The 27,932-nt window shown below is 39.0% G+C and overlaps 1 protein-coding gene across 2 annotated transcripts in view; it reads right to left on the bottom strand.

Annotated features, from left to right (window-relative positions):
* LOC121386761 (techylectin-5A-like) overlaps positions 1–12,201 on the bottom strand; it is a 14,236-nt gene extending 2,035 nt beyond the window's left edge. Inside the window, exons 1-5 of one of the 2 annotated variants that reach the window (XM_041517770.1) lie at positions 11,818–12,201; positions 9,039–9,184; positions 6,100–6,196; positions 3,118–3,282; positions 9–323 (exon numbers count right to left, since the gene is read on the bottom strand). In XM_041517770.1, coding sequence (XP_041373704.1) covers positions 61–323; positions 3,118–3,282; positions 6,100–6,196; positions 9,039–9,184; positions 11,818–12,136 — 990 coding nt within the window. In that variant the 5' untranslated portion in view covers positions 12,137–12,201 and the 3' untranslated portion in view covers positions 9–60. The remainder of the gene's footprint in view (positions 1–8; positions 324–3,117; positions 3,283–6,099; positions 6,197–9,038; positions 9,185–11,817) is intronic. The other variant, XM_041517771.1, reaches the window with a different exon arrangement.
* Positions 12,202–27,932: the final 15,731 nt, after the last annotated feature.

Raw genomic sequence — 27,932 nt, 5'->3', positions numbered from 1 at the left:
AAATCAATGTGATCTAGTGGCGCCGTTAAACAAAAACAAACAACCGTGTCAGTGACGTCATCAAACGACCCTGGGGCTGGGACGGATCTTCATGACCGATTTCTTCAGCGAGTAATGCGGACCCTTCCACGGCGTCCAGCTCATGCCGTATGCGTACGGAGAGTGGTCTCCCTTCAGGTAGAGGCCGTTCAGGTTGGAAAGATGGCAGCTCCCGTACCACCATGCTCCTTTACAGACCTGCGCGCAGTTGCTGGCCGGTGCTGTGTCGGAATCGCGGTCGGACGTTGAGAAATTGTAGCCGCTGTGGTATCTCAGACCATCGCCTGGAAAAAAAGTAGAACAAATTTGTCAAAATTTGTAAATCTAGAAATCGCACCAAGCGGAGACCTTTTAAACTTAAAATTGCAGAGCCTATTATAGTCCATCCCATCCTCCTAAAAAAATATTGGGTTTTTTTTTTGGGTGTGTGTGTGTGTGTGTGTGTGATTTTTTCTTTTAATATAATTTCAGTTTGGTTTGACGTAAGAAGAAAAGTAAAAGTGTTTTGGAAATAACAATTTGTGTTTACTATTTTTGTATGCAATTTAAAAAACAAATGTAGTAACGTGACCAAGTGTAAAAACACTTGATTAAAACGATATGAACGTGCGACAGACCGGTACATTCTGATTGGTAAGGAGGGTCATATATTCATTAGTGTATTCAAAAAATAGAAACCTATCACCTATAATTTATATATCACGAAGTTTGTATTTTGTTTCAGTATACACGAAAATGTATCCTCTGTCATTCTGTGTGTGTGTGTTGGTGTGTTTTTTTGTTTGTTTTTATTTTTGTTTTTTTGCTTTTTCGCTTTCACTGTCAGGTCAGGTCATAGGTTTTAACGTGCACATTCAGAACAAGCTGTTGTAGCACACGTCTATCATGGGCGCAGGTGTCGACTTTCGCCGGTTCCTCCGTCTAGTTAGACAATTTTATTTGAGAGGCCTGCATTATCAGAGCTTATTGGATTGATAAAACTCGAGATTTATTAAACATTTAAACCAGGTGTATCGTGTAATATGGCAAGTGGTGTATGAGATATTACAGTCCGGTGTATTTTGTGATATGACAGGTGGTGTATTAGATATTACAGTCCGGTGTATCGTGTGATATGACAGGTGGTGTATGAGATATTACAGTCCGGTGTATTTTGTGATATGACAGGTTGTGTATTAGATATTACAGTCCGGTGTATTTTGTGATATGACAGGTGGTGTATTAGATATTACAGTCCGGTGTATTTTGTGATATGACAGGTGGTGTATTAGATATTACAGTCCGGTGTATCGTGTGATATGACAGGTGGTGTATGAGATATTACAGTCCGGTGTATCGTGTGATATGACAGGTGGTGTATTAGATATTATAGTCCGGTGTATTTTGTGATATGACAGGTGGTGTATTAGATATTACAGTCCGGTGTATCGTGTGATATGACAGGTGGTGTATGAGATATTACAGTCCGGTGTATTTTGTGATATGACAGGTGGTGTATTAGATATTACAGTCCGGTGTATCGTGTGATATGACAGGTGGTGTATTAGATATTACAGTCCGGTGTATTTTGTGATAGGTGGTGTATGATATTACAGTCCGGTGTATATGAGATATTACAGTCCGGTGTATCGTGTGATATGACAGGTGGTGTATGAGATATTACAGTCCGGTGTATCGTGTGATATGACAGGTGGTGTATGAGATATTACAGTCCGGTGTATCGTGTGATATGACAGGTGGTGTATGAGATATTACAGTCCGGTGTATCGTGTGATATGACAGGTGGTGTATGAGATATTACAGTCCGGTGTATCGTGTGATATGACAGGTGGTGTATGAGATATTACAGTCCGGTGTATCGTGTGATATGACAGGTGGTGTATGATATATTACAGTCCGGTGTATCATGTGATATGACAGGTGGTGTATTAGATATTACAGTCCGGTGTATCGTGTGATATGACAGGTGGTGTATTAGATATTACAGTCCGGTGTATCGTGTGATATGACAGGTGGTGTATTAGATATTACAGTCCGGTGTATCGTGTGATATGACAGGTGGTGTATGAGATATTACAGTCTGGTGTATCGTGTGATATGACAGCAGGTGGTGTATGAGGTATTAAAGTCCGGTGTATCTTGTGATATGACAGGTGGTGTATGAGATATTACAGTCCGGTGTATCGTGTGATATGGCAAGTGGTGTATTAGATATTACAGTCCGGTGTATCGTGTGATATGACAGGTGGTGTATTAGATATTACAGTCCGGTGTATCGTGTGATATGACAGGTGGTGTATTAGATATTACAGTCCGGTGTATCGTGTGATATGGCAGGTGGTGTATTAGATATTACAGTCCGGTGTATCGTGTGATATGGCAGGTGGTGTATTAGATATTAAAGTCCAGTGTATCGTGTGATATGACAAGTGGTGTATTAGATATTAAAGTCCGGTGTATCACGTGATATGACAAGTGGTGTATTAGATATTAAAGTCCGGTGTATCACGTGATATGACAAGTGATTTATTGGATATTAAAGGCTGATGTATTCCCTCTACTTCGTCTACAGGCTGGTAGGTACTGGGTTCGGATCCCAGTCGAGGCATGGGATTTTTAATCCAGATACCGACTCCAAACCCTGAGTGAGTGCTCCGCAAGGCTCAGTGGGTAGGTGTAAACCACTTGCACCGACCAGAGATCCATAACTGGTTCAACAAAGGCCATGGTTTGTGCTATCCTGCCTGTGAGAAGCGCAAATAAAAGATCCCTTACTGCCTGTCGTAAAAGAGTAGCCTATGTGGCGTCAGCGGGTTTCCTCTAAAAAAAACAGTGTCAGAATAACTATATGTTTGACGTCCAATAGCCGAAGATCAATGTGCTCTAGTGGTGTCGTTAAATAAAACAAACTTTACTTTCCCCCTACTTCAAACTTTTTTTTTTAATTTTAACTATTAAATTTTATCAAATAATACATACATGCATACATACATAGTGTGGGTTGCCCCCCCCCCCCCCCCCCCCCCGCCCAATATATCATGTGACATTGTGTTGACATATTGTTCTTCCTGAGCATACCAGCGGTTCCTGTGTACGTTCCTATTTCCAACCGGAAGAGGTCTTGCTCTGACGCCAGGTAGAAGTTATTGAACATAGCGTACCTAGTGCTTCCGTCAAAGTCTTCCAAGTCAATTCTCAGATCATAGTGACCCTGGTTGGTTATACGATAGATGTTTGTATTTCCTGCAAAATGATTGAAACTCTATAAGTTGCATAAATTGTTCCCAACACACTCTTGTGTGTGTCCATACACACACGCCTGCGCGCGCACACACACTCACACAAACACATACACACACACACACACACACACACACACGCACATACATAGATACATGCATATACATATACATATAAGAATTGTTTCTCATTTTTTAGGAATTTATCGATGTATAAAAGTGACTTTTATACATCGATAAATTCCTAAAAAAATGACAAACAATTCTTATAATTACAAACAGTACAAGAAGTGTACCTTAAAACACTCAAAAATATTTTCTTTCGTTCTTACCGTCAGCCATGTTCTGTAAATAAGCGTAGGAATACATGTATACATACTATTGGATGTTTTGGCTTTTTTTTTAATAGAATAAAAACAGATAAAAAATATATTGTAATTTTTTTTGTTTTTATAACATGAATATCTCATTCAGTTTCTCTTATGTTTTTTAATCGAGAAAACAGGTCACTTCCTTGTTCTATTTTTAAAACGATCACCGAACCGGGTCATTGGGCTTCTCGCCCATCCAGCTAAAAATAGTTCCAATCGATCTTGGTCTTCCGTGATGACATATTTTTATGAGGTTTATGGAAGGATAACGCTTGGTTTTTTAGTGACGTCAGCCAATCAGAATACAGTAAATCGTATAAATTCGGAAAGTTTGTAATTATATACATATACATACACATACACCCACACACAGACACACTCACACACACATACTGTGTATTACATATTATATTATATAGATAGATAGATAGATAGATAGGTAGGTAGGTAGGTAGGTAGGTAGGTAGGTAGGGATGGATGGATGGGTGGGTGGGTGGATGTATGTATGTATGTATGTATGTATACATTTCTCTCAACCCGGAGATTATTTATAAAATCACCAGTTCAGGTTTCGGAGGGGTGGGTATTTCATGTAAATGAGCAGGAGCATCTTTTATCACTAATTTATTTTTCAAGAATGTTATAATTTCTTGTTAAAATGAATATCAGTACAGTACAATTATTTTTCTTCTTTTCTTTCAAAATCGCATACCAAATTTATCTTTCATCCAACTCTGTATTCCGCTGCTGGAGTACACTGGTTCATTGGATTTCTCACGCAATGTCTTTAGAAATAAACACTTCCATTTTCTACATTACAGTTAACTCATCTTTCTTATGCACGATGTACCTCAGTCGGTTGACTGCTTGCGTCGCAGGATCGAACCACCTCGGTGGATCCATTCAGTTGATTTGGGTTTTTCTCTTCCCAACCAGTGCACTACAACTGGTCAAAGGCCGTGGTATGTGCTTTCGTGTCCCTTGCTGCATTAGGAAAAATGTCCTCGACAGAGAAACCGGATGAAGCCGGTACCTGTGCCCAGAACAGGCGTGCGCTACAACAGCTTGCTCTGAATGTGCACGTTAAACAATCAGTCCAGTCCAATTAGGGAAAGTGTAGCGGGTTTCCTCTGACAACTACGTGTCAGAATTACCAAATGTTTGACATCCAATAACCGATGATTAATTAGTCAATGTGCTCTAGTGGTGTCGTTAAAGAAAACATACTTCTTTTTATCCACAAAAACATGACAGCATCAGGAAATATGGCTAAGGGGCCGTCCATAATTTTCAACATTTTCACGAGCGTACAAACCGTACGCGGGGGGAGGGGGTTACGGGCCAACGTACACTTCTTTTGAAAATGAAAAATGTCGACGGTCCCTAATTATGGACGGCCCCTAAATAACCTAAGACGAGCGCTTAGATTTCTTTACCCCAACCAAACCCACTCTTGATTCCCAGGATAATGAACGAATTAATTGCACGCGTGGTTTAGCAGCAACGAGAAAAGGAAACGTTATTTATCTGAAGCGCAGAAAACAACTATTGTTGGACATCGACCTCCAACTAGACTGTGTAATGTATTGGATTTTTAATGGCTTTGTAAGGTGGTGTTAATCCATCTTACAATTTCAAACACAACATTTCACTACATACGGGATTAACAGCAACTATACACCTTTACACAAATACCAGCTGAACCCTTTACTTATTTATTGTATTTTATCACTGTTGAAAATACAAATGTCTAGTTGAAGCCTAGGATTAGTTTATATCCGGGACGGGAGGTAGCCCAGTGGTACAGTGCTCGCTCGATATGCGGTCGGTCTGGGATCGATCCCCGTCGGTGGGCCCATTGGGCTATTTCTCGTTCCTGCCAGTGCACCACGACTGGTATATCAAAGGCCGTGGTATGTACTGCCCTGTTTTTGGGATGGTGCATATAAAAGATCCCTAGCTGCTAATCGAAAAGAGTAGCCCATGAAGTGGCGACAGCGGGTTTCCTCTCTCAATATCTGTGTGGTCCTTAACTATATGTCTGACGCCATATAACCGTAAATAAAATGTGTTGAGTGCGTCGTTAAATAAAGCATTTCTTTTTTCTTTCTTTTAGTTTATATCCTTGCTAAGTCCTACCCAAAAAGGAAGGAAATGTTTTATGTAGCGACGCACTCAACACATTTTATTTACGATTATATGGCGTCAGACATATGGTTAAGGACCAGACATATATTGAGAGAGAAAACCCGCTGTCGCCACTTCATGGGCTACTCTTTTCGATGAGCAGTAAGGGATCTTTTATATGCACCATCCCATAGACAGGATAGCACATACCACGGCCTTTGATATACCTGTTGTGGAGCAATGGCTGGAACGAGAAATAGCCTAATGGACCCACTGACGGGGATCGATCCCAGACCCACCTACCCAACAAAACCCAGTCTTACCTAGCCAGAACTCGTTATTGAAATCTCCAAACCCGTCCCTGTAGTCATTCCAAGTTCTGTAGAAATTCTCCGACCCGTCAGTCCGTCGCTGGATAACCTAGCGAGAGAATGAAGAATGAGACCACTTAGTTATAGTTTGTTTTGTTTAACGATGCCACTGGAGCACATTAATGTATTAATCATCGGCCATTGGATGTCAAACATTTAGTAATTTTGACATATGGCTTAAAGATGAAACCTATAAAGGGAAAAACTCACGACAGTCCCTTTAAGTTAAAGTTTGTTCTGTTTAACGACACCACTAGAGCACATTGATATATTATTTGTCGGCCACTGGGTGTCAAACATTTTGACATATAGCTTAGAGATCAAACTCCTTTAACATGGGATATTTTATTAGTATGCACCACCCCACAGACCGGATAGCACATACCACGGCTTTTGATATATAGTTGTGGTGCACTGGCTGGAACGACAAATAACCCAAATGCGCCCACTGACGGGGATCGATCCCAAACCGATCACACATCAAGCGAACGCTTTATCACTGGGCTAACATTCCAAGCCCCGTTAAACCATTGTTCGCACCCGCATCTTGCAAGCCCCGTTAAACCATTGTTCGCACCCGCATCTTGCAAGCCCCGTTAAACCATTGTTCGCACCCGCATCTTGCAAGCCCCGTTAAACCATTGTTCGCACCCGCATCTTGCAAGCCCCGTTAAACCATTGTTCGCACTCGCATCTTGCAAGCCCCGTTAAACCATTGTTCGCACCCGCATCTTGCAAGCCCCGTAAACATGATTCGCAAGCAGCCCCGTTAAACCATTGTTCGCACTCGACTAAACCATTGTTTCTTGCCTTTAAAAAGCAAACAATAGGTACATGATAAGAGTTTTGACTTGCAATTATTCTGTCTGGCCTTTTCACATACATAGGTGGGTGACCTAGTTCACCATATACAGCAGCATTACAGGTTGACTTTTTAACTGATAAAATGTATTTATAATATTCCAAATGAACACGTTCAGTATCAGAAACGTGGTGAAATCCCCACACTTCAGATGCATACAGTAGTACAACTCCAACATAACAATCAAATAATAAGTTTTTATGAGACAGGCATGGCTGAAGCAAGTTGACATTGGGGGTCGGGTGGGCTGATTTAGATCGAGGGCGCAAAGTAAAGTTTCTACGGGATTCGGAAGTATGCTCCCCCTAAATGTTTGACAATTACAAGTCCTGAAATGCAATTTCCTGCATTCTACAAGTACAATTCATCTCTGCCCCTCTCGTGCTTTGCCTTGCCTGTGAGAAAGAAGTTTGTTTTGTTTAACGACACCACTAGAGCACATTATTGGATGTCAAACATTTGTTAATTGAAACATATAGCCTTAATTAGAGAGGAAAGCCACTACATTTTTACCTTAGTAGCAAGCGATCTTTTATATGCACCATCCCACAGACATAGTAACACATACCTAAGGCTTTTGATATACCAGTCGTGGTGCAGCACTGGTTGTAACGAGAAATAGCCCAATGGGACCACCGACGGGGATCGATCCCAAACCGACCACGCATCAATCGACCGCTTCTACCCCTGGGCTACGTCCCACCCCTACACTTGAATTGGCAGACACTAGTTTCAACCCGTTAAAATGGCACTGGTTGGAACGAGAAATAGCCTGCCTGTGAGAGAAATCAATATTAATATTTTCTAAAGTGTTAAACAATACAGAGATCTAAAACAACGCTCGAGTATATTCTTTTGCATCACATTACATTTGTCACTGTTAACAAAACGTATTGACAATGTTGAGGTTTACTCCGTTGTATATATAAAAGAAATACTCGTAGCCTGGTTCCAGCCAGTGCACCACGACTGGTATATCAAAGACCGTGGTATGTGGGATGGTGCATATAAAAGATATCTTGCTACTAATAGAAAAATGTAGCGGGTTTCCTCTCTTTGACTATTAGGCAAATATTACCCATTTTCTGACATCCAATAGCCGATGATTATTAAATCAGTGTGATTTAGTTGTGTCGTTAAACAAAACAAACTAAAAATACTCGTAGCTGTTTTGGTTGACGACTTTTACTAAAAGTATTTATATTACTTTTGTCTTATCTGAGTTCACATTAACATCCCATTTATTTGCAATATATATTTAAACTGTTTACGGATATTTTGTAAACCTGCGGCGGATTTGGACATAACAAGTGTCTCACAAGCATATAATAAAGTAAATAGTTTCAGATTATCAAAACATACAGGCTTAGCATCATTAATATTCATAGAATTCGCAAAATCATTGATTAATAGTGAAAACAGTACTGGAGATAATGATGCGTCCTGTTTCACTCCGACAAACGACTGAATTCCTGGAAAACAGTATAGCCTCTACTGGAAACATACTTATCTGCCCTTGATTTCCGTATGCGCTAAGCGGCCCGAACATCCACTAAATTACTCCCTGCACGTTTACGCTACAATCACTTGCAACAAAGGCCCTTTGTCACTACTGAATCGTGGAGTAGTCGTCGACTTGTTCTTTTGTTTATATTTAGCATGAAGCTGTACATTAGCATACATAGCTTCCAAAGATCTGACCGTTTAAACCAGAAATAATTGCTGTGTATTCGATGAAACATTTTAGTGTTACAATAAAAACATAATATAGTTTATCTCTTCTGTTAAGACACTTGTTAAGAATAGAATGTAGTGTTGTGTATATATAGAGAGAGGAGGGGGCGGGGGGGGGGGGGGGGGGGGCGAACAGGCCTTTTTAGACCAAATGATTTAAGTACAATTGAATTTGACGGACAATGGACATCGTGCGCGGAATTGGATGTGGGTCAAAAAGATGGGAAAATCTTATAACAGCAGAATACTGATCACGGCTGAAGATACAAGTCGTTTATGTTCACAAAGTACTTACCAACCAGCCTCCATTGATGGAGTCGTTTTCACAAGAAACATTGATTGGAGGACCATTGTCACGTGGTAAAATCGCGTAAACGCCATTGGTCGCTCCTCCATTCATCATGACGTCATAGCAGTCGGACGTAACGCCTGATAAAAGTGCTGAAATAAAGTAATATTAATTTTGAAACTGGTCATAGGGTTTAACGTGCACATTCAGAGCAAGCTGTTTTAGCGCACGCCTGTCATGGGCACAGGTGCCGGCTCCTCTGTCCAGGACAGGAAAGGGTTGGGGTGGGTGGGAGAGGGGACCGCCTGTGCTGGCGGGGTCGGTAACAGGCGGAGGGTGTGAGTGCACCTGTACTTTAGGTTCTATTTATAACGAGTTGGGGCGGGACATAGCCCAGTGGTATACCGCTCGCTTGATGCGTTGTCGGTGTAGAATCGACCCTCGTCGGTGGGCCCATTGGGCTATGTCTCGTTCCAGCCAGAGCACCACGACTGGTATATCAAAGTCCGTGGTCTGTGTTATCCTGCATGTGGGATGGCTTCATATAAAGCATCCATTTCTACTAATGGAAAAATGTTGCACATTTCCTCTCTAAGACTATATATTTGTCAGAATTACCAAATGTTTGACATCCAATAACCGATGAAGAATAAATCAATGTGCTCTAGTGGTGTTATTAAATAAAAACAAACTTTAACTTTATTTATAACGACAATCTGGTTGGCTACGTTAATAGATGAGTCGTGAGCAAATGCCACGGCCCTCATCATGAAAATAATAGAGGGGAGTCGTTAATTGCTCCTCTCACTTAGATTATGAGGAGCCATTTAAGAAATTGCCATATTGATACCATATAAATTCCTATGCTAAAGCGAGCTACAAATTACCCTCCTTGAACTAGTCTCAGGTGAGCGATGGCGAGTGAGAGTGACAACTCACCTTAAACGACGAGACCTGATGCCATTGAATGTCCAGAATAGTTGACCGTGAACAGACATTCCTAATGACTCGAGCTACTGTCACTAAGACTCACTATCAACGAAACAGGACGCTGGAATAGCACCACAAGCTACTGTCACTACACTCACTATCAACGAAACAGGACGCTGGAATAGCACACCAGTCGAAAACAGAAATTCAAAGAACTGTTTAATTGTAATAGCATAAGCACCTTCCGTAAATAATGTCAAAATTAATTTCTGAAATTACAAGTAAATTTAGTAAACCATATCATTTGATATTTTTTAAAATACTGACTTGTGAAAATCTTTCTGACATATTTGATTGTCTTGTCATTTTTTAAATAAGTATATAGCTATTTTGAATTAAATTATGTTTATGAAACAAATACAGGTGTTTTACGTATTATATGGTTTTGGAAAAAAACTTACGTTAGTCAATGTTTGAAATCAGTCCGTTTGTAAAATCACTGCAATTGTTTGTCAGTCTGTAAACTGAATACATCGCTTGAGTAATATGCAGATAAAAGTTAAAAGTTTGTTTCGTTTAACGAAACCACTATCTAGAACACATTAATTTATTTATCATCGGCTTTTATCTTAGAGGAAACCCGCTACATTTGTCTATTAGCAGCAAGGGATCTTTTATGTGAAATTTCCCACAGACCCGACAGCACGTACCGCGGCCTTTGCTATACCAGTTGTGAGGCGCTGGTTGGGACGCGATAAAGAGAATGGGAAGACTCAGTGGGGTCGGTCCTGTATCCAAAGCGCCGCAAACAAGAGCTGGCCTCAGATCACAGTTATCTTCCCATTTGGTTGTCGAAAATCCGAAAATTTGCCCGCGCAAGTAGTCTGCTGTTTGACTGTGATTATTTCATAGCAGACAGCTATGAAGTGGCAACTATTTGACTGAAGTGACAGGGGAGAGCATATAGTTTGTAAACATGTGTAACTTGTTGACATTGAAGTCTTGTTTGTGGTAATTCCGGCCCATGCAAAAGTAGTGCTTTTTGTGTAAAATGGGTGTACTCCGGCCAGGTTTAGAGGGTGTGTTTGTTTAAACCAATATGCTGGTATAAAGAGCTGGACAACAGGGGTTGTCCTTTTCAGGGTATGTGTCCCCCAGGCAGGCAAAGGTACATACAAAAATCCACGGGCCTGCTGATATTACTAAAAATGTTATAGCCACTAAGGCTATATAGAAACATATAGCGAAATTAATTGTGGTCTGTGGCCTGATATCTACTGGCAGAGTAACATCCTGCCCCCGTCAATATAGCCTCCATTAGAAACTAGCGAGAAAAATTAGGCAGAGTTACGTTCCCTAACTGCTCTCTAGTTCCGGCGCGTTCAGCTAACAGTAAGCATGGCATGACCACAGTTATTTGTGAATCTTCAGCTGAGATTTATGAATGTCAGCCCCTGGCATCATAAATGCCACCTATGGTTTAAAAATAAAGAATGATACGTGTAAACGCGCCGGAAAATCAGTTTACAAATTAAACTCAATGAAAAATCGGTCCATTTATTTAACAGAATGACTCAGAATTATTAACAAATACCTTTAAATTCGGACAGAATATGGAAGACAATCAGTGGCGGATCCAGAAAATACTTTTTTGTATGTGTGTGTGTGGGGGGGGGGGCAATATTAGGGGGGTGGGGCCCCTCTTAGATCCGCCACTGACAATCTCATAAGGACTTGTCAAAAAGAAAAAAGTAAAATGTCTAATTCAGATTAACTGTAATATTAATTAGAAAAAAAAGTATAATTCAGATAAACTGTAATATTAATTAATTATATTAATGAATCACAAACTTACCGTAAGCTTGTACCCCATGTTGCTGTTTAAACGACAGCGTGTTGAAGCTGACGTCGTACAATGAACACAGACTGGCGTTGTCGTCGTAGATTAAGCCGAAACACGCGGGAAAATTGCGACACTGTCTCGCACACTGTACCACGTCCACGACGTCACACGACAACAGTGGAGGATCTGTCGGTTTTAAGTCAGCAAACAAAGGCACGAGACGGAATAGTTTATTAACAGTCTCTCCATTAATTAAACTGAAGAAAATAAGCAAAACGCTAAATAAATTTCTCCCTAAATTGAAATTATTCAGCATTATATAAAGTGTCATTGTTCATTACATATGCGAACTTGTTTTAAAGTTCGAACTTGTGGAGCAGAAAGCAGTATTATTGTGGTGCGTCACAGAATGACCGAGTGTAGACGAGCGTCAATGGATAAGGGCGACAACAACATTTTATTCATTGTTGTTTTCATATCGATTATTGGACTTGTTTTAACATTGATTCCTCGACGGCTATCATCAGATATTGTGCACACGCGCACACACACACACACACACACACACACAGACACACACGTACACACAATCACATACACACGCAGACACGGATACACACATACATACAAACGGATACACACATACATACATACACACACACACACCTACGCAGACACGGACACACGCAGGCACGGACACACGCAGACACACACACACACACACACACGCAGACACGGATACACACATACATACAAACGGATACACACATACATACATACACACACACACCCACGCAGACACGGACACACGCAGGCACGGACACACGCAGACACGGACACATACATATACACACATACACACACATTTTTCTTTCATTGTGAGCAGAACAATTTTTAACATTGAATTTTTTGTTTGGTTTGATTTGGTTTCTTTGGTAATAAAAAAGGAAGTTTGTTTGTTTAACGACACCACTAGAACACATTGATTTTCTTTGGTAATAAATACTAGATGTCAAGGAACAAAATGGTTATAACCACTAGCGTAGCCAGGACTTTATACGGGGGGGGGGGGGGGCCACTATTGGGGGACTAACCCACACTATGCACTGTATGTATGTATCTATTGATATATGAAAATCAATATATTGTATGTATGTATGTATGTATGTATGTGTGATTTTATAAAACAAATTTAATACATTAAAAAACGATTTGATTGGAGGGCATGGGCCTACGTGCGACCGTCTCCCCCCCCCCCCCCCCCCACCACCACCACCACCACCTCCCCCGCTTACGCCACTTGTCATGACTCGCTGCATTTTTGTTTATGGATAACATTTCATTTTAAGTTATTTTCGTGCTTTTATTCAATTAAGGTTCAAGCACGCTGTCCTGGGCACACACCTCAGCTATCTGGGCTGTCTGTCCGGGACAGAGGGTTAGTTGTTAGTGGTTAGTGAGAGAGAAGAGGGTGTAGTGACCTACCCAATGAGTCGTTGAAACTCGCTCTGGGTGGGAGCCGTACCGGGCTGAGAACCCTGTACCTACCAGCCTCATGTCCGATGGCTTAACCACGACACCACCGATGGCTAACAAGAAGACATCTCCGAGAATGTTACGTAACTCTTGAGAAACATCAGTGACTCCCTCCACCATGTTTCTGAATCACATCCCACGATGGTCATCCCCACAGAACTGTTGAGAGACTATCGACTAGACCCACTACTAAATGTGGAACATATTGGATGTCGCATAGCCATAGGTGTCGGGAAGGACACAGTAAGCTTAACCAGACCTTAGCATATCTTAGTCTTCGGCTGATTGGTGTCTAATGCTAGGCTCACACTACCAACTGCCAGCACAAAGTCGACCAACTTTCTGCTGTCACGAGCTATCTTACAACTTGATTCTCGTCGTATAACCCATTAGTTGTTAATCGTCGTAAGTCGGGAGTTGGGTTGGAGAAATTACAACGCAAATGTCAAGTTTGTCAACTTCGTGGTAACAGTTGACAGTCTGATCCTAGCGTTACATATGGTTATTTTTATATTTCTCAATAGAGGAAAGAAACCTCCGTGGGCAGTGGCCGCACCAAATATTCTATACGAAAAGAGTGGATTTTTATTTTCCCACAGATAGAATAGTGCATACCACGGCCTTTGCTGTATTAGTCGTGAGGCTGGTCGTGAGTCGATCGTGAACGATAGATCCTACGACCCAGCACACTTCAGCCAAACGCTTTACTACTGAGCTACATCCCGCCCCTCCCACTCCATTCCAGCCAATCCCATCCCCAAGATCTCAGCTGTTTGTCCTGAAGATCGGGAGTCGTTAGTGTCCTGTGTTAGTTTTGATTCAGTAAACTAGTCTAGGTGTGGCAGTCCTCTTCGAGTGGTGCATGTAGGATGTATTGTCCGGTGAAGAATGTCATCGGGAGTGACTGTCCTTCTATAAATGAGGCACTTGACAGAGATCAATATAATTAACGACTAATTTGCGAAATATCCATTCGACTCTGCAATGTCGATTTTGATCATTGGTAACGGTTTCGTCGTTCAGATTGTTAGTAGTTAGTGAGAGAGAAGTCGGTACAGTGACCTTACCTCTATAGCCATCGAGTCGTTATAACTCGCTCTAGGTCAAAGCCGATACCAGGATGCGAACCCAGTACCTACCAGCCTTAGATCGGTTATTAAAATAAGCACTGTCATATGTTTAATTATGGACTACACTGTCGGTTTCTTTGTTACACACATATTGATGTTTCTGCTTCACTAGTCACGCGTGAAGAAATCTTAACGCCAGTATTCCGAATCAATATGCACGTAATGAGTCGTTACTAAATAACACTCGGTTTGAATCACCGTCATGTTGATAACAAACAATCATTAACTAGGGATGCGAGGCGTTACCGACATGCAATATAGATTCAAAAGATATGTAAAAAGAAAGAAATGTTTTATTTAACGACGCACTCAACACATTTTATTTACGGTTATATGGCGTGGGACATGGGCTACTCTTCGATTAGCAGCACCATCCCACAGACACGATAGTATATACCACGGCCTTTGTTACACCAGTTGTGGAGCACTGGCTGGACGAGAAATATCTCAATGGGTCCACCAAGGGGGATCGATCCTAGACCGACAGCGCATCGAGCGAACGCTTTACCACTTGGCCATGTCCCGCCCCGCAAAAGCTATGTACTGCTTGTGTATTACAGTACACTTTCCCTTTAATGATAAACTCGGTAAATTCAGTGTTTCAAGTCCGTTGTCAATGGGAAATCAGGCTAGAGATTTCCATAGCTGTCTTAGCGCAACGATTTCGTAAAATCGTCGTAAGCTATGACGTCACAACGACGCATGTCACACCCTACGAGTGTTTTACGATATCGTAGCGCTACGGTAGTTTCAGAAATCTGGGCCCAGACGCCTTATTCACAAACGCACGTATCTTTTTTACGTGGACGCAAGCTCCCCGTAAGTCCCACTTAACGATTAGTGATGTATTCACGAAGCAGTCGCAAGTCTACGTATTCTCGTAACTGCTTGCGTGCACTTTAATATGACAACATATGGTAATATTGTTTCTAATCAAACGGGGAAAACACAAGCACGGTCCGTCGCCAGGGGCATATACAGGATGTTTCTTGATAGGTGATCCCGCTCTATGAATGAGCCCCCCCCCCCCCCCCCAACCCCGACGAATGAACGAACTTGTAAATATTACTTCATACTTATTTTAATTTATAAAAAAGTTACTTTGTGTTGTTTAACGACACCATTGGAGCACATTAATTTATTAATCATCGGCTATTGGATGTAAAGCATTTGATAATTCTGACATATATATATATAGCCTCAGAGGGGGAAACCCGCTACATTTTTCCATTAGTATCAAGGTATCTTTTATATGCACAATCCCACAGACAGGATAGCACATACCACGGCCTTTGATATGTACCAGTCATGGTGAACTGGGTGGAACGAAAAATAGTCCAACGGGTCCACCGTCGGGGATCGATCTTAGTTACATCGCAAATACAAGTTTACTGTCTTTGTGCCGACAGTCAACCTATCAGGGCTGCGTTCAGCCAGACCGAGCGGAAAAAACGTCCGCTAGACTGGTTTATGCGCTTCACAGTAAACCAAATGGCTACGTTGGGAACCAGAGGCACGAGACGGAATAGTTTATTAACAGTCTCTCCACTAATTAAACTGAAGAAAATAAGAAAAACAATAAATAAATTTCTCAGTAAATTGAAATTATTCAGCAATACATAAAGTGTCATCTTCATTTAACATGCGAACTTTTTTTAAAGTTCAAACTTGTCGAGCAGAAAGCATGATGACTAAGTGCAGACGAGCGTCAAGGATAAGGGCGACAACAACACTTTATTTACTGTTGTTTTCATATCGATTATCGGACTTGTTTTAACATTGATTCCTCGACGTCTATCATCAAATATTGAGCACTCGCACACACACACGTACACGCACAGACGTACACAAAAACATGTACACGCACATACGTCCACGCACCCATGTACGTACACGTACGTACGTACACACACGTATGCACACATACAGAGAGAGAGAGAGAGAGAGAGAGAGAGAGAGAGAGAGAGAGAGAGAGAGAGAGAGAGAGAGAGAGAGAGAGAACACACACATTTCTGGATAGAGAAAAGAAACCCTCGTGGGAAGTGGCAATACCAAATATTCTATACGGAAAAGAATGGATTTTTACTTTTCCACAGATAGGATAGTACATACCACGGCCTTTGATGTATTAAAAAAGGTGGAAATCTAGAGGGGTCCAGACCGTCATTTTCACTTCAGATATCCCACGCTGCATCGCGACGCTGGCTAAAGCTTATTCGCTCCATTTGCAAATGAAACCAATGAATGAATGAATGAATGAATGAATGTTTAACGACACCCCAGCACGAAAAACACATCGGCTATTGGGTGTCAAACTATGGTAATGCAAACAAATAAAGTGATGATCAACATTAATATAAAAATTCAAGATTTAAATAAAAACAGTGTAAAGAACTGTGCAAAAACACAAATATCACAGATAGATACTGACTTTTACTCAAAATTTCAATTGTATCTCGAAGAAAACAAGGGGATGTGTGCTGTATTGGCCATTCTCAAAGATAATGTTACACCCCTGCACCACGGCGAGGTTACAGCATGCGCAGGGGACAATTGAAACCAAGTAAGAAATGAAACCAAGTAAGAAACGCGGCCGCATTTAGATTCATAATGACGTCACAACATAATTTGATGTGTATCATCATCATTGAGGACAGTTTTACGATATCGTAGCGTTAAGATAGCTTCGAAAACCTGGGCCCAGGAGTTTTCATGACCGATTTTTTTTTCCCGCGGAAAGGACGATTAAAATGCGAGGAAAGGCAATGTTCTATGAGAGGAAAACCGCGGATCCGAGAAGTCTAACCCCTGATTAGTCGTGAGGCTGGTCGTGAGTCTATCGTGAACGATAGATCCTACGACCCGTCACACCTCAGCCAAACGCTTTACTGCTGAGCTACAACCCACCCCTCCCACCCATCCCAGCCAACCCCATCCCGCCCCTCCCACCCCATCCCAGCCAATCCCACCCTCATAGGAAGCGAATGCGAGGTGATTGCCTCCATCCCCAACTCCGACTCTGAACTTAAGCGTGAATTATTGTTTAAGCACGCTATTATGAGCCAAGACCTGAGCTGTCTGTCCTGAAGATCGGAAGTCGTCAGTGTCCTGTGTTAGTTTTGATTTAGTAAACTAGTTTAGGAGTGGCAGTCCTCTTTGAGTGGTGCAGGTAGGATGTATTGTCCGGTGAGGACTATCCTCGGGAATGACTGTCCTTCTGTAAATGAGGCACTTGACAGAGATCAATATAATTAACGACTATTTTGCGAAATATCCATTCGACTCTGCAATGTACAGAGATACGGTTTTGATCATTGATAACGGTTTCATCGTTTAAATTGTTAGTAGTTGGTGAGAGAGAAGTCGATATAGTTGCCGTACATCTACTCACAGAGTCGTTAAAACTCGTTCTGTGTGAGAGCCGGTACCAGGATGCGAACCCAGCACCTACTAGCCTTAGATCGGTTACACGACTGGTATATCAAAGGCCGTGGTATGCACTACCCTGTGGGATGGTGCATATAAAAGATCCCTTGCTGCAAATCGGAAAGAGTAGCCCATGAAGTGGCGACAGCGGGTTTCCTCTCTCAATATCTGTGTGGTCCTTAACCATATGTCTGACGCCATATAACCGTAAATAAAATGTGTTGAGTGCGTCGTTAAATAAAACATGTCTTTCTTTTTTTTTAGATCGGTTATTAAAATAAGCACTGTAATCTTTTGTTAATTATATACTACACTGTTGGTTTCTTTGTTACACACATATTGGTGTTTCTGCTTCACTAGTCACGCGTGAAGTAATCTTAACGCCAGTATTCCGAATCAATATGCACGTAATGAGTGGTTATTAAATTACAAACTCGGTTTGAATCACAGTCACGCTGATAAAAAACACTCACTAACTGGGGATGCGAGGCGTTACCGGCATGGGATATACCAAGGCATTACGATTCAAAAGCTATGTACTGCATATGTATTACAGTACACTCTCCCTTTAATGATAAACTCGGTCAATTCCGTATTTCAAGTCCGTTGTCAATGGGAAATCAGGCTGGAGATTTCCATAGCTATCTTAGCGCAACGATTTCGTAAAACGGTCGTAAGCTATGACGTCACAACGACGCATGCTACATCCTACGAGTGTTTTACGATATCGTAGCGCTAAGATAGTTTCAGAAATCTGGGCCCAGAGGCCTTATTCACAAAACGCACGTATCTTTTTACGAGGACGCAAGCTCCCCGTAAGTCCCACTTAACGATTAGTGATGTATTCACGAAGCAGTCGCAAGTCTACGTATGCCCGTAACTGCTTGCGTGTACTTTAATATGACAACATATGGCAATATTGTTTCTAATTCAACGGGGGAAACCCAAGCACGGTCCGTCGCCAGACCGTTTTATTTTCCCGACCGTTTAAGTCCACTCAGGGGCATATCCAGGAGGTTTCTTGGTAGGGGATCCCGCTCTATGAATGAGCCCCCCCCCCCCCCCCCCCCCCCAAAGAATGATAGAATGTAACCTGTAAATATTACTTCATACTTATTTTAATTTATAAAAAAGTTACTTTGTTTTGTTTAACGACACCACTGGAGCACATTAATTTATTAATCATCTGCTATTGGATGTAAAACATTTGATAATTCTGACATATATATAGCCTCAGAGGGGAAACCCGCTACATTTTTCCATTAGTATCAAGAGATCTTTTATAAGCACTATCCCACAGACAGGATAGCACATACCATGGCCGTTGATATGTACCAGTCATGGTGCACTGGGTGGAATGAGAAATAGCCCAACGGGTCCACCGTCGGGGATCGATCTTAGTTACATCGCAAATACAAGTTTACTGTCTTTGTGCCGACAGTCAACCAGGGCTGCGGTCAACCAGGCCGAGCGGAAAAACGACCGCTAGACTGGTTTATGCGCTTCACAGTAAACCAAATGGCTACGTTGGGAACCAATCAAATAGTTAAACTTGAGGCAGGTTGATTTCAAAATATTTGTTACTGATGACAAGACAGGATCTAGGTATCCTGAACGCGACTCTGTTTACACAGCGTACAAGAGCGCTATAATGTCGATATTCGTCACTTATTTATGTAAAGATATTGTGTGGAATCGATTAATTTGAACAACAGTCATAAGCCTACGAGACATGGGAGCAGGGGGGAGGGGATCTGCCATCCAGTGTAGGAGAAAATCATCAAATTCGAGCAAAAACGATCGAGAAATTCGGGCAAAATGAGCTAGCGTGAACAATTTTCACTATATATTTCCATCATTTTATCCACAATATTGGTTGTAATCCATGTACAAATGTATAGTGATTCGTTTGCAACCATATTTAGCTGTTTGGCAGCATTGTTAATACAAATAAATCTTGTTATACAGATTCGGGAATTTTTGTTGAATTCGAGCTGTTTGGCAGCAGCATTGTTAATACAAATAAATGTTGTTATACAGATTCGGGAATTTTTTTTTAATTCGAGCAAAAATCTCCCCCTCCCCCCCCCCCCCCCCCCCCTTACAAAAATGGGAGCCATATGACAGTAGTTAATTATGACAAACAGATGTATAAATAGCAAAATGTGACACACTGTTCCTATTGCACTTCAATGGCTTTCATTAAAGTGTGCGTACAATAGGCCTAGATACCTTCTAGAAGGGGTGGGATGTAGCTCAGTCGGCTGATTTCTCGCTTGAGGTGCTTGCGTCGCAGGATCGAACCACCTCGGTGGATCCATTCAACTGATTGAGTTTTTTCTCGTTCCAACAATTGGTCAAAGGCCGAGGTATGCGCTTTCTTGTCTGTCTGTGGAAAAGTGCTTGTCCAATAGCCGATGATAAGATAAAAAAAGATCAATGTGCTCTAGTGGTGTCGTTAAATAAAACAAACAAAACAAAGTAAAAGATCCCTTGCTGCATCAGAAAAAAATTGTATAGGATTTCTTCTGATGACTACGTTTCAGAATTACCAAATGTTTGAAAGCCAATAGCTGATGATTAATTAATCAATGTGCTCTAGTGGTGTCGTTAAACAAAACAAACTAACTTTAATCGTGGCATTTTAAAGTGTGCATATAATAGGCCTACTTTCAAAAAAGGATTTATTTATTTATTCATTTATTCATTATTATTATTATTATTATTATTATTATTATTATTATATTCTTTTACAGAAAGTTGCGGTATCTTGAAACTAATTCTATAATAATGACATTGTGAGTTAGCGAAATATTTAAGAATTGAACGTGTGTAAAACGGTTTTGGTGTTTATCGTCGCATGAACGTCAAACATATAACGTTCAATTCTTTTAATTCCAAATGCATTAATATTGCCATTAAACAAAACTATATTTAAAAAAAAAACAATCGAACTCTATTCCACAATGATTTACAACTGTATCAATACACAAATAAGGGAATTCCCTTAGAAAATTACATTCATGGGTTCCGTCAAATCTCCGATTCATTATAATGATTTACATACGGTTTTATGAATTTTAATTTTCAGAATCAAATGCGAATAAAAAGTTATCAAATTTAAAATAATTGAACATGAACTGATAACGCAAACAGGGGTTTTTTTCTCAAAAATATCAAACGATAATTAAAAAAGTAAAGTTTGTTTTATTTAATGACGCCACTAGAGCACATTGATTTTTTTATCTTATCATCGGCTATTGGACGTCAAACATATGGTCATTCTGACACTGTTTTTAGTTTAGATGAAACCCGCTGTCGCCACATAGGCTACTCTTTTACAACAGGCAGCAAGGGATCTTTTATTTACGTTTCCCACAGGCAGGATAGCACAAACCATGGCCTTTGTTGAACCAGTTATGGAACACTGGTCGGTGCAAGTGGTTTACACCTACCCATTGAGCCTTGCGGAGCACTCACTCAGGGTTCAAACGATAATTAAGTAAGAATTGAACGATCTATATATTTAAATGGAAGATTTGTTGTAAAGCGGTTAGAGTATGAATTTTGAACTAATTAGCATAAGGGAGAGTGTCAAATTATTTAGAATATTTATCAATTACTATATAAAAATTGCAGTTGTCAAAAGTTGAAAAATGTATGTGAAGACTGACTTGAAAGGGATAAAGTGCTTTCAGTGTTATTGTGTGCGTGGGACCGTGTGTGTGGATTTCAGAGGAAGTTTGTGATTGTGTGATATTATTCTCGGAAAGGACAGATCGCGTAATTGTGCACGAAGACGTATGTGTTTTCGCGCGTGTAATTTGTCGATTTGGTGTTTTTGTCAAATGTGACGGAGCTGCGCTCATGTCTCTCTTTTGATTTGTTGAGCATTCTCTGCTATAACTTCTAATTGAAGCTTCGTTTTTGTGGCCTGTCATATACATTATGTGTTTCAGTTCAAAACCGGAGTCGTTTAAAGCCTGAATTGCGGTGGCTTAATGTAAAGTCTCCACCAAAACTTTCGTGTCTGTAATCCGACATTGTGATTGTCGTCTGTCAGTTTGTCATTGTCACTCACAGTGCAGACGATATTGGGATAAAAATAGAAACGATCGAATCCTCGGGGATTCCGTTGTTGACGTAACTGATAAAAAGTAGTTCCGGTAATAACATTCTGTTTTTATTTGTTTACCGAAAAAGTGTAGTTTTCATGTTCATGGACGAATGAACATTGGGTTTTTTAGATCACGTGATAGCATTTTAACCAATCCAGACGCCTATTACAAAACTAATTATAAAATGGAATTATGAGGCAATGTTCAGTAAGCATTTGGTCGAATCTTGTAAATCCAACCATCAATACTAGGCGCACTGCAACTCTGACGACTTCCGGTTGGGATCGGGGAAAACAACTGCAGTTTTGAGTGCATGAATACACATTAACGACCGCAAAATGGATATTAAAAGTAATTTGACGTTTGAGAACACAAGTAAAAGAGGAAATTTTAAAAAGGGAACACGGATTTGCTTTTACTGCAGCGCTTACACAGTACATCACTTATTGACGTCTGTGTGAGTGTATCAACTCCACAATACCGTGGACCGTGACTGATTGACGGCTGTTTGATGAGATAATCAAAACATTCGCTCGTCAAGGTGCTTCGATTGCTCTCAACATCAACTTGTCCTGTAGAACAAGAGGTTCTCCATTCATACATGTCCTGTCGGACATGGGCGTGTATCACCCATATGTTTTTGTTAAAAGATCAAGTAGTACTTAAGCTGTCTCTCGTGAAACGGAAAAAAACTTCTTCTCAGTAACTAACACAACTGTCAAACGTATCACAACATTAACATCAATAAAATAATCAAAATCGATATATTAATGTTATTTTCAAGCCCAATGTTATTGTGAACTTGCATGGTCGATTGATGGCTAATTAATCAATCAGTATATTTTAATTAAATAAAATGACAAAATCATATGTTTATTATGCACTGACTATGTGCTATAGGGTGTATACTACCAAATCAAATCCCATAGACGACAATAGTAACATATGTGGCTAAAACCTCTATCTTCAGCGTACCAATCGACATAAACGCCACGGATATAAATACCACACCGTACCCTTAAAGTGAATCAGAAAAAAATGGGGGTCAAGCTGCTCATTTTTGAGATAACGGGTAGCATCTATTACTACCCTAGTTCCACACAAAATTTGAGTACTTTTTTTTTTTACAGATACCCCATACATGTTTCAAACACAAAGACGGAAATGACTGAAGTGTTTTATTTAATGACGCACTCAACACATTTTATTGACGGTTATATGGCGTCAGAGATATGGTTAAGGACCACGCAGATATTAACAGAGGAAACCCGCTGTCGCCCTACTTCATGGGCTACTCTTTTTGATTAGCAGCAAGGGATCTTCTATATGCACTATTCCAGTTGTGGAGTACTGGCTGGAATGAGAAATAGCTCAATGGGTCCACCGACGGGCATCGATCCTAGACCGACCGCGCGTCAAGCGAACATTATACCACTGGGTTATGTCCCGCCCCCAAGCACAAGGCTGCTTGACACAGTGATACTAGATGAAATAAAATTACATACATTTTTTGCCCAGATGAAGCTTTTTCTCTTCTTTTTTTTCACAACCAACACACTCACATTTATCACCAATCACAGGACTTGTGGTGTTCACTTCTCTATCAAAAGTACTAAACCAAATAACTTCCGGCTGGGTCAAAGTTCGAGGGGCACCGAACTTTGACCCAGCCAGAAGTTATTTGGTTTAGTACTCTCTTTAAATTGGTTGTGCGTTCTTTTAATTACTATTGCATTCTTTACATTGCCCATGTATTATTTAGATTGATTATACATTTTTAGATAACCCATGCATCTTTTGAATTGTTTATTCTGTAGATTGCTCGTGTATTCTGATATTGTATTCTTTAGATTTTTCGTATATTTTGAGATTGTATTCTTTAGATTGCTCGTATATTTTGAGATTGTATTCTGTAGATTGCCCGTATATTTTGAGATTGTATTCTGTAGATTGTTTGTATATTTTGAGATTGTATTCTGTAGATTGTTCGTATATTTTGAGATTGTATTCTGTAGATTGTTTGTATATTTTGAGATTGTATTCTGTAGATTGTTCGTATATTTTGAGATTGTATTCTGTAGATTGTTCGTATATTTTGAGATTGTATTCTGTAGATTGCCCGTATATTTTGAGATTGTATTCTGTAGATTGTTCGTATATTTTGAGATTGTATTCTGTAGATTGTTCGTATATTTTGAGATTGTATTCTGTAGATTGTTTGTATATTTTGAGATTGTATTCTGTAGATTGCTCGTATATTTTGAGATTGTATTTGTTAGATTGTTCGTGTATTTTGTGACTGTATTCTTTGGATTGCTCGTGTATTTTGATATTGTATTCTTTAGATTTTTCGTCTATTTTTATTGTATTCTAAAGATTGCTCGTGTATTTTAATATTATATTTGTTAGATTGTTCGTGTATTTTGAGATTGTATTCGTTAGACCGATTGTATATTTTGAGATTGTATTATTTAGATTGTTTTGGTGTTTTGAGATTGCTCGTGCATCGTTCCAGCTAACCAGTTTATTCATGAATTTATATTAATATTATTTACATTGTTTGTTTATTTAGATATGTTTGATGAATATTTTCTCTATTACAGAATACTCTTTATGTTTTGTTTGAGAAAAAAATGACATCTAAAGTTGTTGTTGTTGTTGTTGTTGTTTTTGTTGTTGTTGTTTGTTTTTGTTTTGTTGTTGTTGTGTGGGGGTTTTTTGTGGGGTTTTTTTTTGGGGGGGTGGTTTTCTAAAATTAAATATATAATATAATTAGGTTCTGGTTACTTTTTGTTTTTAAACGATATATTCATTATCCAATAGACTGACTTTTAAATCAGTGTGTTTTACTAATAGACTAAAACAAATACTAGTTAATTTTAGACAGTGTTATACAAATACTGGTTTCTAAAACAATGTGTTCATTATCCAATATACTGACTTTTAATCTTGTTCCTGGCAGTGCACCACGACTGGTATATCAAAGGCTGTGGTGTGTGATATCCTGTCTGCATGTAAATGATCCTTTGCTGCTAATGGAAAAATATAGTGGGTTTCCTCTCTAAGAATAATGGTGTCGTTAAACAAACAAACAAGACTTTTAAACCAGTGTGTTTTATCAACAGTCTGGTTTTTAAAACAATTTGTTCGTTATTCAATGCATTGACTTTCAAACTGGTTTGTTTTACCAATAAACTGACTTTTAAACTGGTGTGTTTTACCAATAAACTGACTTTTAAAACGGTGTGTTTTACCAATAAACTGACTTTTAAACTGGTGTATTTTACCAATAAACTGACTTTTAAAACGGTGTGTTTTACCAATAAACTGACTTTTAAACTGGTGTGTTTTACCAATAAACTGACTTTTAAAACGGTGTGTTTTACCAATAAACTGACTTTTAAAACGGTGTGTTTTACCAATAAACTGACTTTTAAACTGGTGTGTTTTACCAATAAACTGACTTTTAAAACGGTGTGTTTTACCAATATACTGACTTTTAAACTGGTTTGTTTTACCAATAAACTGACTTTTAAAACGGTGTGTTTTACCAATAAACTGACTTTTAAACTGGTGTGTTTTACCAATAAACTGACTTTTAAAACGGTGTGTTTTACCAATAAACTGACTTTTAAAACGGTGTTTTACCAATAGACTGACTTTTAAAACTACATTATACCAATACTAGCTACTGACTTGTAAAATAGTGTATTCATTGTACAATAGCCTGACCTTGAAAACAATGTGTTTTTCCAATATACTGATTTAAAAAAAAAATAATTGAAGTGTGTAATTACCAATAGACTAATTTAAGACAATGCGTTTTACCAATAGACTGGTTTTTAAAGGCATCTTTATTTTAAGACCAAACTTCAGTACATACTTAAAAATAATTATTCTCTGGGTGTGTTTTTTTTAAATTTAATTTATTGTTGTTGTTGTAAACCTATGGTTTTTATGACCAAGAAAACAAGAAGCAAATATTTGGTAAACTTATACATAGAGATTTGTGTTTCATGCATGAATTAGTTGAACCTCCATGGCTGAAAGGGCTCGTGTTAGTGTTTTGCGATGCTTATGTTTGTTGTTTGTTTTTTTGTTTGTTTTTTGTGGGGTTTTTTTTTTGGGGGGGGGGGGGGGGGGGGGGGGGGGGGGGGTTGGAGGTTGTTTTTTTTTTTTAATCATTCATTATCCCCAGCCAAGTTTGACCATGTCAAGGTTGGGGGGCCTTGATTTCATGGTTTTACAATAGAGTTGCTATATAAGTGAAAATGCATAATATTATAGTAATTTAACATATAAATATATTTCTAGTGTTCCCATATGGTTGGGGATTGGCAAAGAAAGCCAAGATGCTCTGATTCATATCTTGGAAAGAGTTGAGAAAAGTAGAAGGAAAGAAAGAAAATATAATAGAATAGAAAGAAATTAATGAATGAATAGATAGATAGATAAATAAATAAATAAATAATGGGGGGGGGGGGGGGGGACTTAAAATCTATGCTACGAAAAGAGACTTATATTTCGAAACGAAAAAACCTGCAATTACAAACGAAAAAACCTGTAATTCGAAACAAGCTATTTATAAGAAGTTTCAGTTAAAAAGATTAAGCAACTGTGTCCATTGATTATTGAAAATTTCATGTTCACAATTTTTGTATGAAATAAACCTTTCGATTTTAAATTTGTTTCGCAATATATTTTTAACTCCATTTATATTTAATACTTTTTTCTGTACTTTCATACTATAAATATAATATTTAATATTGATAATTAACCAATTTACAAAGTTGCTGTGTTCATTATTAACCATACCAAACATAACAATATCTCGGTTAAAACAAATATCAATTCCAGTTTCAGTCTGTATCCAATGTGGTTAACCTTATTGCAGTCAAAAAATAGATGTGGTATCGTTTCTGGAGAATTTTGACAGAAGTCACAAGCATTTGAATCAACATAATGTATCATGTGTAAAAATGTATTTGTAGTTAAGATTCTATGCAGTATTCTGTATTGAAACCATGATAAGGTTGAATCTTTTACACATCGAAAAGGAATAACATAATACTTTTCCCATTGCCTGGTATCGTACATAAATCCTTCGTTCGCATATTTTAATTGTGCTTTGGGGGTTATAGTTTGTGAAGTTATTTTTGTCTTTTAATAAACATTTTAGTTTAAACGGAAAAACCGGATTTTTCGGAATTGTGAACGTGTCACCCCTTATTGTTCCAAGCTTGTTTATAAATGATTTAATAGCACTTCTAAGTGAAGCATATTCTAAGAAGTTTGTATTTATTTGATATTTTGTTGCAAACTGTTCGTATGTATAAAAATCACCTTGTTTATTTAATAAATCATTTATAAATATAATACCGTTATATATATATATATAAATTTTGTATATAAATGGTTTGTTACCTATACATATTTTGCTATTATACCAAATATTAATGCTTAAAATATCCTCAACATTTTGTGGTTTTTGATATTTGTGTATCTCTAACCAGCTGAACAAGGTGTCTCTCCAAAACGTATTTCGAACGTGTTCAATATTTCGCATTAGTAAATAATCGCCTTGTATAATCAAGTCTTTTAAAGATATGTTTGTAACCGATTTAAACAAAGTTATCCACTTTGAGTTATTTAAAAACATTCTTCGAATCCACGTGCATTTTGAGGCTGTTATAAAATTTGATATGTTTATCATTTTAATACCACCTGTTTTGTAATTTTGTATTATTAGACTCCGTTTCAGTTTTTCAGTATTGCTCTGCCAGATAAATTTAAAAAATAATGTATTTACATTTTTTTTATCAATTTGTCATTTGGATTTGGTAGCGCTATTAACAGATGGGTTAGCTTTGGCAGTATTAAAGTTTTCAGTACTGTTATTCTTCCTAAAGCTGTTAAT

Source organism: Gigantopelta aegis, chromosome 12 (genome assembly GCF_016097555.1).
Source record: "Gigantopelta aegis isolate Gae_Host chromosome 12, Gae_host_genome, whole genome shotgun sequence".
NCBI lineage: Eukaryota > Metazoa > Mollusca > Gastropoda > Neomphalida > Peltospiridae > Gigantopelta > Gigantopelta aegis.
Note: the sequence above shows the minus strand (reverse complement) of the source record. Positions and strands in the feature narration are given on the sequence as shown.